The 14,220-nt window shown below is 42.6% G+C and overlaps 1 protein-coding gene across 4 annotated transcripts in view; it reads right to left on the reverse strand.

Moving 5' to 3' along the window:
• The window catches only part of Ano4 (anoctamin 4), a 394,739-nt gene that overhangs the window by 352,420 nt on the left and 28,099 nt on the right, over positions 1-14,220 (reverse strand). For all 4 annotated transcript variants that reach the window (XM_015998459.3, XM_015998460.3, XM_076554596.1 and 1 more), the window contains exon 3: positions 4,687-4,938. In XM_015998459.3, the coding sequence (XP_015853945.3) occupies positions 4,687-4,938 (252 nt within the window). The remainder of the gene's footprint in view (positions 1-4,686; positions 4,939-14,220) is intronic.

Genomic DNA, 14,220 nt, shown 5'->3' on the forward strand with positions numbered 1-14,220 from the left:
TACACACAAAGAGAAAGATGATAGAGTAGAATGGCCTATCGGACAGGTCAGTTACACACAAAGAGAAAGATGATAGAGTAGAATGACCTATTGGACGGGTCAGTTACACACGAAGAGAAAGATGATAGAGTAGAATGGCCTATTGGACAGGTCACTTACACATGAAGAGAAAGATGATAGAGTAGAATGACCTATTGTACAGGTCAGTTTCACACAAAGAGAAAGATAATAGAGTAGAATGACCTATTGGACACATCAGTTACACATGAAGAGAAAGATGATAGAGTAGAATGACCTATTGTACAGGTCAGTTGCACACAAAGAGAAAGATGATAGAGTAGAATGACTTATTGGACACATCAGTTACATACGAAGAGAAAGATGATAGAGTAGAATGGCCTATTGTACAGGTCAGTTACACACAAAGAGAAAGATGATAGAGTAGAATGGCCTATTGGACAGGTCAGTTACACATGAAGAGAAAGATGATAGAGTAGAATGGTACAAGAATAAGAAGAACCTGGAAAGGGAAGGGATTCATGAGGCCCCATCCCTCACAGTGGAGCTATAGACAGCTGATTGCTCCTGGAGAAGGGAAAGTCAGTTTTCTTTGAGCTCCAGGGGGTGGCTCCATGCCCAGGAGTATACTGACAGCAGAAATTAGACTCCGTGGGTTATTTTAAAAAGTGGGGAGGGGGAACATGAAGTTGGGAGGTAGAGGTAGATCTGAGAGGAGCTGGGGAGTAAATATGATCAAAATACACTGTATGACATTCTCAAAGAGTAAAAAATGTTACATAATTTAAAAAGCAGTAAAAACATGGAGGGCTCAAGAGCTTCCGTTCATCTTGTGTTTTGTTAATTCACCCTAGAATGTAGAATGATGGTATTTATTTTTTATTTTATTTTATTTTTTTTAGGTTTTTCGAGACAGGGTTTCTCTGTGTAGCTTTGTGCCTTTTCCTGGAACTCACTTGGTAGTCCAGGCTGGCCTCAAACTCACAGAGATCCGCCTGGCTCTGCCTCCCGAGTGCTGGGATTAAAGGTGTGCGCCACCACGGCCCGGCGATGGTATTTATAAAATGTGAAAAATGATTTTTAAATGTGATTATGGAGGTTCATAGACATATGAAAATCCCAATAATCCGTAAATAATTGTCTAGTTACATAAGTGCAGACCTCATCAGCTCTTCTGTATCAGTGACGAAGTTTATGGTGTGAAAAAAATAGATTCATTAAAGGATACCTAGCAAGTTCTGGAATTTCCAAAACATTCTAGCATGGCTACACTGACTCCTCTCCTCCCAGAATTTTCTTCTAGATAGAAACAGAAGGGAAAAAAATAAAAAAGAAAAGCTACAAATAAATTAAATGTATTTTAAAAGAAATAAATAAGGAAGCAAAACTTTCACACAAATATTTTACACACTGAAATCAATAAATTGCCATAAGAAAATAAATGTAATAGGCCTACAACATAAGCATAATCTTGAAATTTATAGAAGCTACTCCAACATCTATAATTTTCTAAAAGTTAACATCACATGCTTGTACAGTACATCTTTAATGTTCAGTTGTACTCTGCAAAGTTACAAATAGCAGCAGCAGTAATAATGATAAGAAAATAGTAACCAATGGTTACCGTTTGGGTGGGAGCTCCACCTCAGCCCCTGGCACCCTGGCATCCCTACACCCAAAGAGTCTGGAAAGTTTGGAAGGAGTCTGGTGGAAGATCCACCTCAACTCCCCTCCCCCATCTCTTTCCCCAAACCCGCCCCTTCCAAGCCTGCCAAACACAGCTCCTCCCCAAGAGAGGCTCAAGACCACTCCCACAGGGTGTATAAGCTGCATCCCAGAAAACAGACTCCCATCTCCCATCTCACATCTCCGGCTCCTCTCTGGGGTGCGGGAAAATCACCCGGGAATACTTTACCCACTAAAATGGGGCCTTTCTAATTCGGTCTGAGGCTTATCGGGATATAAAAAAGTTATCAGTTACATGGAGAAATTCAATATCATTGTTGAGGAAAGCCCTGAAATGAAGAGAATTGTGGGCATTTATTTTGTTTTTTTGAAAACCAGTAAGTTAAAAATAGAAACCGCTCTCCGAAGTCAGATTGCTTCTGCATACCCTGCTCCGCGGGAAGGAAAGAGCCCACTGATGGGGATGTAAAATGTTCGACTGGTGGCTCCCCTTTCACACTCCTCTGCAGAAAAAAATGCCATAACCTTCCTTACTGAGGCCACAGAAGGCACAGGATTTCTTCAAATATTATTGAATGAGAGCAAGCATGGTCATTTTTCTTTACAGTAAGCTCAAACCCCTGGGGGGGGAAGGGGGGATGGGGGGGCTCAGCAGTTAAGAGAACTGGCTGCTCTTTCAGAGGACCCAAGTTCAATTCTCAGCATCCATACTGTGGCCAGCAACTGTCTTCTAACTCCATTTCTGGGGGATTTTATAGCCCTTCTGGCCTCCACAGGCACCTGCTAGCACACAACACATGCACTCAGGTATGTTCACGCGCGCACACACACACACATTAATTAATTAAAAAAAAATCAAACTCCTAGAGATTTTTTTTAGCTTACCACACAGATTTCTCTGCAGCCAAAGTAACAGTCAGGAAAACAGAAAGAAGGCTAAGTCCACGCAAGTGATCCCTAACTCTCTTTAGATTTCAACTGAGCAATTTCATCAAAGACTTTGGGGAAAAGGTCTTACAGTATGTGGGGAAGGTAAGCAATCAAAACCCCAGGAGAGGCAGTCAGCAGAACACAGATTGGTGAGGGTGGAACTGTGCACACAGCCCCTGGGGTAGGGGCCTAGGGATCCTCAGTTTTAAGAAGTGCAGTGATGTAGCTGGGCGGTGGTGGCGCACGCCTTTAATCCCTGCACTCGGGAAGCAGAGCCAGGGGGATCTCTGTGAGTTTGAGGTCAACCTGGTCTCCAAAGCGAGTTTCAGGAAAGGCACAAAGCTACACAGAGAAACCCTGTCTTGAAAAACCAAGAGGAAGAAGAAGGAGGAGGAGGAGGAGGAGGAGGAGGAGGAGGAGGAGGAGGAGGAGGAGGAGAAGAAGAAGAAGAAGAAGAAGAAGAAGAAGAAGAAGAAGAAGAAGAAGAAGAAGAAGAAGAAGAAGAAGAAGAAGAAGAAGAAGAAGAAGAAGAAGTGAAGTGATGATTCTTAGCATCTGGTGATTGACTTTGATCACCTGGAGCTTCTGCAACATCAGCATCTTGTCTCTAGGTGGCAGCATCTGTGAACTGTTGCTTGCCAAGGACTCCCATCATGCAAAGATTTATTTCCTGAATAGGGGCTTATCAGCATTGTGTTTGGGTAGTTAAACCTTATCTCTAAGTGCTGTGGCTATGGAAGAAAATACAGCAGCATAGATTTTTACATCAATTAAACCTCCACCTCAGACTTCCGAAATAAGGACAGTGAGGCATGCCATCCTTGCACAGGACGAGCTTTCTGCAGCTGACGTCAAATGTGACAGGTCATAATTTTTTTTTGCCTTGGTTATTTAATGACTTCCAAAGATTACATAGATCAGTGGTCAGCAAACAGTTTCTGAAAAGAGACCAGACAGCATATATTTTAGGCATTATGGGATATAAAATCTGTTGCAGTTACTTGATTCTGCATTGCTATGCAAAAATCACTATAGATTATGCATAAATAAAAGTATGGCTGCATACAAATAAGACACAATGTAAGAAACTAAAATTCAAACTTCATATAATTTTCACATAAAATATTATTAATTTTTTCCAACCATTTAAAATGTAAAAAAAAAACTACTTTTTCTTCTATTTTTGAGATTATAATATAATCCACATGTCACCTTTACCCTTTCCTCCTTCCAAACCGTCCCATATACCTCTCCATGCTCTTTTAAATTCATGGCTTCTTTTTTCATTAATTGTTGTCACATGCAAATGTGTATATGTGTATACATATATATGAATCTATATTATATATATATATATATATATATGTCACTAAGTATAACCCTGCTCAGTCTGTACAATGTTACTTTATGTATGTTTTCAGGACTGACCATTTGGTATCGGATAACCAACTGGCGTGCTCTTCCCTGGGGAAGGCTCCTGCTCTCGGCATCCTTAGTTGCCTGGAGTTCTTTGTATAGGGCTGTGACCTCATGGTCTTCTCCCCGTCAACTTTAGCATGTCACCTGTCCTTGTTCATCACATGTCTAGGCAGCCATGTTGGTGGGACTTTATAGGTAAAAAACAAACAAGTGCTCCTAATGTTTGGCTGTTCAAAAGCAAGAAGCTGGCTGGCCAGATTTCGCCTCCGAGCAGTGGTTTTCAAGATCCCAGACACCGATCAATTTGGTGGGGCAAAGTGACCTGGCTCTAAGTTACTCAAAAAGAAACCAAACAGCAAAAACTTGTTACACTCTTCTTAGGCTCCTGATTTGAAGTTGATTCCTGGAAAGGATTCTACCAAACGGAACAACACTTCAGCCCCACATCTCCAAGCACAACCTCCCTTCTAGTCCAGCTAAATGATTAAACACAGACAACATGGAGATATCCTATGAGTCCAGAACATCATCACACATGCAGCAGTATAGGAGCGGTCTGTTCAGCAGAGAAATGCATAAAAGAACCTTAGCTATGCCAAGACCCAGACCTCCGAAGAGGCCAACACTCCTTACCTGATGTGTCCTGACTCAGGGTTTCCTGGCTGCTGCTGCTGTAAGAAGGCACAGGGGTGATGGACAGCGAGGCTGGACAAGACAAGGGTGTGGCCAGGTCAGCTTTGCGAGCGAAGGATGGGTGGTACACAGGGATGCCCGCATCTTTGGAGAGGAAGAGGGGCAGATCTGATGGAAGGGTGGGTCTGCCTTGTACATAGGGGTTTTTCCAGTGGGTGAGTCCAATTGCAACAGGCCCAGCAACATCATAGCCTGTGGAAAGAAACAGAGTAGGTCAGTAACCACAATCGAAACCTTACACACTGCTGTTTTTAGTATTTCTCAAAAGTCTTAAGCTGTGAGTCGACTCAAACACCGTCTGAAATGATGCATGCTCACAATAAGTAGGGTGTTGTCATAACTGATGAACTGTGTTCATCTTGTCCGATTAATACATGCTGTGTGTTACATGCCCAGTCTTTGCCTTCTGGCTACCCTAACGAAGCACGTAAGATTTGTAGACATGAAGGATTTGTGTGTGTGTGTGTGTGTGTGTGTGTGTGTGTGTGTGTGTGTGTGTGTGTGTGTGTGTGTTGTGTGTATGTGTGTGTGTGTGCCACAGTTGTCCACAAAGGCCCAATGATCATGTCCATTTCCAAGCAGTTGGAGTTACAGGCAGTTGTAAGCCACACAACATGTGTCCTCAGGAAGAGCAGCAAACACTCTTAACTGCTGAATCATTTCTTCAGCCCCTGTGGTGATAAATTTTTAAAAAGCAATTGAAAGCCAACTATATGCTAGACACTTCACATCGCCAATCTCTAACCCATACAGCAACCGTAAAGGGCACTATTAACTATTTCAGCTTTGTGGGTCATGAAAAGAGAGATCAGCTTTCCCTAGACCAAGCCAGCCCACATGTGCCAAAGGTAGAAAGCAAGCCCAGAGGTGCCTGAGTCCAAACCTGTAACTGCCCACAATACAAAGAGGACAAAAGAAACATCAGAAGTAGAATGGGAATCTCCCCTCGGGAGTTCAGGGTGAGAGCCCTCCATGTTGGGGAAGTGAGGCCATGGAGAAGGAGGCGAGGACACAGCCTTATAGACAAAGCTGGCATCTAGCAGCCAGTGGCAGAAATCTGTTGTGTGGAAATATTTTGTTTATCCTACCTGTCTTAGGGTTTCTACTGCTGTGATGAAACACCATGACCAAAAAGCAAGTTGGGGAGGAAAGGATTTATTTGGCTTATACTTCAGCATTGCTGTTCATCACTGAAGGAAGTCAGGACAGGAACTCACACAGGGCAGGATCCTAAAGGCAGAAGCTGATGCAGAGGCCATGGAGGATGCTGCTTACTGTCTTGCTTCTCATGGCTTGCTCAGCCTGCTTTCTTATAGAACCCAGGACTAGCAGCCCAGAGATGGCACCACCCACCATGGGCTGGGCCCTCCCCCACTGATCACTAATTGAGAAAAGGCCTTCCAGCTGAATCTCAGGGAGGCATTTCCTCAACTGAGGCTCCTTCCTCTGATGACTGTATAACTTGTGTCAAGTTGACACACAAAACCACCCAGTATGCCAACCTTTTTGGTAATTTGAAATAAAATCTGAAGTGAATAAAATCTACATCTAAAACACTCTCACCAAAAAACTGCTTTTTGGCTTCTCATGAAGAAAAAAAAAAAAAACAAAACCTCTTGATCTTCTCATGAATATCAAACAATGCTGCACCATATCCCCACATGGCAGCTGCCAGCTAGAGCAATGGGAGTCCCACCTGCTGGACTGTGGGTGGAGGAGACTGATATCTGTCTGCCACAGTCCCCACGCTCCCTACCCCCTCACCCTAGCTTTCGTCACTGGTCTCCTGGGCATGTCTGACCCCTGCAGATGTTTGCATATGAAACTTAGGTACAGACCACGGGAGGGTAATGCGTATGCAGTCTGAAGAAAACATAAGATGAAAGGGCGGGTTACTACAAGACACGCGAAGATACAAGGGCTGGACTTTCGGAAGGCAAAGCAAGGCGCTTAAAGGTCTGCCAAGTGGGAACAGTTTTGATTATATTAGTGTTAGTGAAGACATCAGAACCGTCACTTCCTCTGCATCTCCTCTTCCAGGAAGCTACTGGCTTCTCTGCACTGTATCAGCCTGGAAAAGTGATACGTAGTCAAAGGTGCCAGTGTGCAGGGACCAGAAGTGTGTAGGAAGAAAGTCCTGGTGTGGGAAGGACAGATTGAGAGACCCAGCAAGACAAAGAGGGTAGGGAGGGAGGCTGCAGGGACTGAATGTATATTCATTCCATCCTACACCATGCTAGACACCACTCAGACATAGACTCACATCACCCTGTCCCCATCCACACTTTATGGACAAGCCTTATTCCTCCACCGTGAGCTGAGGCTCCCTTGAAACAGACAGAGCTTCAGTTATCTTCAAAATTCCTTTCCACTCTTTCTTCAGCTTTTTTTCCCTCACTTCCCTCCTCCAAGTCCCTAGCCGCTTGGTTCAGGGCTGACATTCTTTGTTCACTTAATTCCCCAACATGGGGCGGCAGGGAGACCAGGTGAAAGACTGTGGAACAGAGGCCATGGGAAGGCCACCAAAGGACCAAATTAAAGCGCCTGCATCTGAAAAGGCATCGGAGAAATACGGCCACAGGACACGAGGAAAAGGAGGCTGCAGCCACCCGCTAACTCTGTCTGTGGCGGCTTAAATGAAGATGCCCCCCCTAGGCTCAGATATTTGAGTATCTGTTCCCCGCCCGGTGACACTATTTGGGGAGGCTGTGGAACTGTGGGAAGGTGGAGCCTTGCTAGAGGAAGTACGTCACTTGGGGTAGGGCGGGCTTTGAGAACTTATAGTCTTTATCCACTTCCAGTTCATTTTTGCTGCTGAGGGCTTGAGGTTGAGGATGCGAGCGCTCAGTGTCCTGCTCCTTCTACCAACCCCCTCTGCCATGATGGACCCTTATCTCGTCAGAAAAGCAGTTTTCAACCTGTGGGTCATGACCTCTTCGGGGGTCACATATCAGATATCCTGCATGTCAAATAGTTTCACATCACGATTCATAACAGCACCAAAATGACAGTTATGAATTAGCAACGAAAATAATGTTATGGTTGGGGGTCACCACAACATGAGGAACTGTATTAAAGGGTCGCAGCATCAGAAAGGTTGAGGACCACTGATCTAGGGCCATGAGCCCAATAAAACACTTCTTTCTATAAGCTGCCTTGGTCATGGTATTTCCTCCCAGCAACAGAACAGTAACTAACAGGATACCTCTCACTGACAAGATGTCAGAGAAGACTATGGCAGAGAGACTGGTGATCTCTTCAGCTCAATGGAGGTAGTCAGAAGGGTTGGGCTTTGCTGGATCGAGACATCGAAACCTGATGTCTTGAGACATCGGGCACTTGAGCTTTAGTAGAAACAGTCATGTGGACATGTCTGGTGGGAAGCCTGAAAAACGGAAATGATGGCAAAGAGAGACGAGGCAAGTGTCATAAATCCAGGCGTCATCCCCACAGAAGTCGCCACTGAAGCCTAGGAATAAAAAATGACAATATTCCTAGTACTTCTGGGCACAGCACCAAGGGAACTCTCAGCACTACCTCATGCCAACCTCACAAGATCCCTGTCTGGCTTGCACTGTTAGTCCCATAGACAGATGAAGAGACAGATGAGGCTAAAGAGAGTTATACCTTCCCCCAAGGTCAAGACTGCACAAACATCATGGTTTAAGGCCAGACACACTGAAGACAACACAGGTGTGCTTCAGCATTAAGTCATGCTCTATTGCTAAGAAAGTGGTCAAGAGCAATTCTGGGAGCCAGAAGTGGGAGCTGTGCCCTGAAAAATCAGCCTTACGTTATTTATTCCTCTCTGGACCATTTTTTCATAAAGGAACCCAGTTATCAGAATACTTGAGGAAAAGAAAGTGCTAAACATATGCCAGCTGGGCTATTCTGATCCTCCTCAGTTGGTCATCTTCATAGAAGGCACCACTTAGAATACAGGGAATGTGAGTGAATCTTCCAGAAGGATGAGGAAGCCCCTGGAACTCATCAACAAGAACTCAAACTTGTGGTGGTAATCTAATTGTACTGAATTATTATTTTGATTGTATGTTAATAAATAAAGTTGTCCGGGGGTCAGAGCTATTAGAGCCATAGCAAGAGTGTGGCGGTGGTGGCACACACCTTTAATCCCATAAGATCTCTGTGTTCAGGGATATAGCCAGCATTAGAGACATATGCCTTTAAGACCTAGGGGGCTGTACATTCAGACAGTGACGAGGCAGTCATGTGTTTGGGTTTACAACCAATGAGAAGGCAGAACAACATACTATAAAAAAACGAACCGACAGGAAGTAGGTCTCTTTTCGTGAAGCTGGGACAGCAGGAAGAAGGGTGAGATTTTAGCTCTGAGCTCTGACTTCTCGGCTTTCTCTTTTACATTGTTTCTGTGTTTCTTTTTTTTTTTTTTTTTTTTTTTTTTTGGTTTTTTCGAGACAGGGTTTCTCTGTGTAGCTTTGCGCCTTTTCCTGGAACTCACTTGGTAGCCCAGGCTGGCCTCGAACTCACAGAGATCCGCCTGGCTCTGCCTCCCGAGTGCTGGGATTAAAGGCGTGCGCCACCACTGCCCGGCTGTGTGTTTCTTATTTAATAAGACGGTTGGTTACATCTACATCTGGCGCCCAACGTGACAAGAATCCATTAAAAACCGCTTGGCTTGACGGCAGGTCTGCTTTCCCGCAAGGGCGGCAGGCGGTGGCAGGCGGCGGAGGAAGCGGCAGGAAGCGGCCTGCGTCTTAGTCCGAGCTGCCGGCGTCCTAGTCCGAGCTGCCGGCTTCCTAGTCTGAGCTGCCGGCTTCCTAGTCCGGGTAGCAACTTCTAGCCCGGGCCTAGGTCTGTGAGCAGCTTGCCTAAAGCCGGTGCTACAAACAACTCAGACCTGCCCTGCCGAACAGGGCCCTGCCTGTAAAGCCAACGCACGTGGTCGGAGCTTAAGGAAGCCAGACCCAAGCCTTGACTCGTCACAAGAGGGAACACATGGCTGCATTTAAGCTTTAGCCGGCTACGCTTTCTTGTGCGTTCTCTCTTTCCTCTCTCTCTCTCTCTCTCTCTCTCTCTCTCTCTCTCTCTCTCTCTCTCTGGATTTACACCTGGGACACTAGGTGGCTGCTTTGAAAATCCCCTCGAATTTCTACTGTTCTACGCAGATTTGGTAAGTCATAATATATCAGATATTTTAAAGGAAACTATCTAAAAGAGAATTTTTTTCCACATTAAAAAACAAATGGGTTTTATGTGTACATTGGAAGAAAATTGGTTTTTGTTCGAAATTTTAGGCAGTCTGGCAATGGAACAACTATATAATATTAGTATTGGTGGAATTATGCACCTTATCACTATAATAATCCACATTTTAATATTTAAAAAGATAGTCAATTTAAGTGCCAGGATAACAGCTTTAGAAGAACTTGTTAAACCTGTAAAAATTCAGACAGAAGAAATTAACAGTGAAGTTGTTTCAAGTCGGGATCATAAGGTTGCAGAAAGAAAGCCTGTTTTCACACAGTCACCCTTAATTTATCCTGTAACCGTACAGCAGATGCCTGATCAAATGGCTACACAAAATACTTGGGCTCCAATTGAAATGTTGGATTTAAAAAGGTTTAAGGAGGCAATAGTATCTTATGGTATGCATTCCCCATATGTAAAGCAAATGTTAAACACTTGGTCAACATATAATAGGATAGTACCACAGGACTGGCAGGACCTTGCACAAGGTGTTCTGGAACCCAGCCAGAGACTTCAATTTCTGACTTGGTTTAAGGAGGAGGCTAAAAACATAGAAAAACAATGGAGGGATAAAGGAGTACAAGTTTGCCAGGATCAGCTTATGGGCGAAGGCCAATATGCTTCAGCACAAACACAATGTTTATATGATGTCCAAACCCTAATTTTATGTCGAACGGCAGCCTTGAATGCATGGGACAGAGTTGAGGAACCAGGAAAAAAATCTGAGTCATTTACAAAGGTGATGCAAGGCCCAAAAGAGTCTTTTACAGATTTTTTACAAAGACTGGCTTCATCAGTAAAGAGAATGGTCTCGGATTCAGAAGCTAGTAAGGCAATAATTGAATCTTTGGCCTTTGAGAATGCGAATGCAGCATGCAAAAGAATAATCAGGCCATTAAGGGCAAGATCTGCACCTATGGAAGATTGGATTAGAGAAACAATTAATGTTGAAGCTGATGAGCATGATGATACATGGGTAGGAGAAGTAATTTCAAAAGGTTTGAGGAGTGTTAGATGTTTTGGATGTGGAAAGCAAGGACATTTGAAAAGGGACTGTAGACAGGTCATTCCCAGAAACAATGTTTCTTCAAGGAACAATGGCAACAGAATGCCCCTTCCTTCTGGAGTATGCAGAAGGTGTGGTAAGGGAAAACACTGGACCAACGAATGTAGATCAACAAAGGACAGACAGGGTAATCCTTTGCCTCAGTCTTCGGGAAACTCCCAGAGGGGCCTCAGGCAGGCCCCCAGTGCAAATCCAGTTCAAACCTTTCCTGCAGCCATAGAGGAAATGCCTGCTCTGGAGAGCGATTAAATAACCAAATGCCTATTGGAATAAATCATGCTGGTCAGGATGATGAAACAGAGAGAATAGAAAATTCAGAAGAAAACATAAAGAAAATTTTTTGGCAAACTTCTATTAATGAACAAAGACCAAAATTAACAATAAAAATAAATGGTGTTTTGTTGTCTGGTCTGGTAGACACAGGTGCGGACGTTACCATAATTGCACCAGAATTTTGGCATCCAACTTGGCCTCTTCAGGAGGTAAACGTTCAACTGTTAGGAATTGGGACATTATCTCAGGTGAAACAGAGTGCAAGATGGCTCGAATGTATAGGTCCAGAAGGACAGAGAGGAAAATTAAAACCATATGTGGCTAACATAACTATGAACCTGTGGGGTCGAGACTTGTTGCAACAATGGAATACTCAGATTAACATCCCTCCAATCTCAGAAACAAATCATAAACTAGCACACGTTACTGAGAGAAATATTAGAAGATATTGTTCTAATGAGTGGTCACCAGCCATCTATATTATACAAGAACAGGGCACAATAACTGATGATCTTCCAAAGACACCAACAGCTCTACCTTTAAAATGGTTAACAGACAAGCCTGTATGGGTTCAGCAATGGCCTTTAACAACAGAGAAACTCCAGGCTTTAGAAGAGCTGGTAGAAGAACAGTTAAATGCTCAGCATATTGAAGAATCAACCAGCCCTTGGAATTCTCCTGTATTTGTTATTAAAAAGAAATCTGGTAAATGGAGAATGGTAACAGACCTTAGAGCAATTAACAAAGTAATTCAGCCAATGGGCTCTCTACAATCTGGGATGCCTTTGCCTACTCTGTTACCAAAAGGATGGCCTCTCATAGTTATTGATTTAAAAGACTGTTTCTTTTCAATACCCTTACAAGAAAAAGACAAAGAAAGATTTGCTTTTACAGTGCCTACTTATAATAATTCTCAACCGGTTAAAAGATTTCAATGGAGGGTCCTCCCACAGGGAATGTTGAATAGCCCAACTCTGTGCCAATATTTTGTACAACAGCCATTGGAAGTGATACGTAAAAAATTTCCTAAATCTATAATTTATCATTATATGGACGATATTTTACTAGCTGACTCAAATGCAGATACTTTAGAAATAATGTTTGAAGAAGTAAAGAAAATTTTGCCTTGCTGGGGATTACAAATTGCTCCTGAAAAGATACAAAGAGGAGATTCTATTAATTATTTAGGATATAAAATAGAGCTACAAAAAATTAGACCCCAAAAGGTGCAAATTCGGAGAGATAGACTACAGACTCTTAATGACTTTCAAAGATTATTTGGAGACATTTCTCATCTACGAACTATTGTTGGGGTAAAAAATGATGAACTGACTAATTTGTTCAAAACCTTAGAAGGTGACAAGGACTTAAATAGTCCAAGAGAATTATCACCTGAAGCTGAGAAAGAATTAGCCTTGGTAGAAAAGAAAGTGCATGAAGGGCACGTGGATCGTATTGATCCAAAGCTGGATTGCATTTTGGTTATTTTACCTTCTAGGCGTTCTCCTACTGGAATATTAATGCAGAGGGAAGATATTATATTGGAATGGATATTTTTACCAAATAAACCAAATAAAAAATTAAAAACTTATGTGGAAAAAATCTCTGACTTGATTTACAAAGGAAAACTGAGACTTCGTCAATTAGCAGGCATAGACCCAGCAGAAATTGTTGTACCATTAACTAAGGAGGACATTGAAAAATTATGGACAGAAAGTGAACCTTGGCAAAGAGCTTGCAGTAATTTTTTGGGAGAAATTAACAGCAAATATCCCAAAAGCAATAGAATTGATCTTATAAAGAGAGCTGATTGGATCTTGCCTCGAATTGTACGGCAAAAACCCATATCTGGAGTTTGTACATTTTATACAGATGCCAACAAAGAAGGAAAGGCAGGTTACAAATCAGAAAATTTAAGTAAAGTGGTTCAAAGTCCGTATAATTCAGTTCAAAAATCAGAATTGTATGCTATTCTGTTGGTATTAATGGATTTTTCAGAACCTCTCAACATAGTAACTGACTCTCAGTATGCTGAAAGAGTGGTGTTACATATTGAGACTGCAGAATTTATCCCTGATGCTTCAGAATTAACTTCACTATTTATTCAATTACAAGATACAATCAGGAAAAGGAATCATCCTTTATATATAACTCACATTCGATCCCATACTGGTCTGCCAGGCCCTCTAGCACAAGGCAATGATGAGATTGATAAATTATTGATAGGAAATGTGCTGGAGGCCTCAGAATTTCATAAAAAACATCACGTGAATAGTAAAGGTTTAAAAAAGGATTTTTCCATAACCTGGCAACAAGCCAAAGAAATAGTAAAGAAATGTCCTACTTGTTCCTTCTACAATCAAACGCCATTACCAGCAGGATGTAACCCAAAGGGTACTCAGAGAAATGAAATCTGGCAGATGGACGTGTTTCACTTTGCAGAATTTGGAAAACTGAAATATGTACACCACACCATTGATACTTTTTCAGGATTTCAATGGGCAACTGCTTTGAGTTCTGAAAAGGCTGATTCTGTAATCACTCATTTGCTGGAAGTTATGGCCATCATGGGTATACCTGCACAAATCAAAACTGACAATGCTCCATCATATGTCTCTGTTAAAATGAAACAGCTTTTTGCTTATTACAATATAAAGCATATTACAGGCATACCACATAATCCTACAGGTCAAGCAGTTATAGAAAGATCAAACAGAACTCTAAAGGATATGCTAAACAAACCGAAATGGGTAACAAAAACCCCCAGAAATAGACTGCATAATGCTCTTCTAACTTTGAATTTTCTGAATGCCAATGAGAAAGGAACAACAGCTGCAGAGAGACATTGGATAATAGAAAAAACTACAGAATTAAATCAGCCTATATACTTTAAGGATGTGCTGACC

This window comes from Peromyscus maniculatus, chromosome 18 (assembly GCF_049852395.1).
Source record: "Peromyscus maniculatus bairdii isolate BWxNUB_F1_BW_parent chromosome 18, HU_Pman_BW_mat_3.1, whole genome shotgun sequence".
Classification (NCBI taxonomy): Eukaryota; Metazoa; Chordata; class Mammalia; order Rodentia; family Cricetidae; genus Peromyscus; species Peromyscus maniculatus.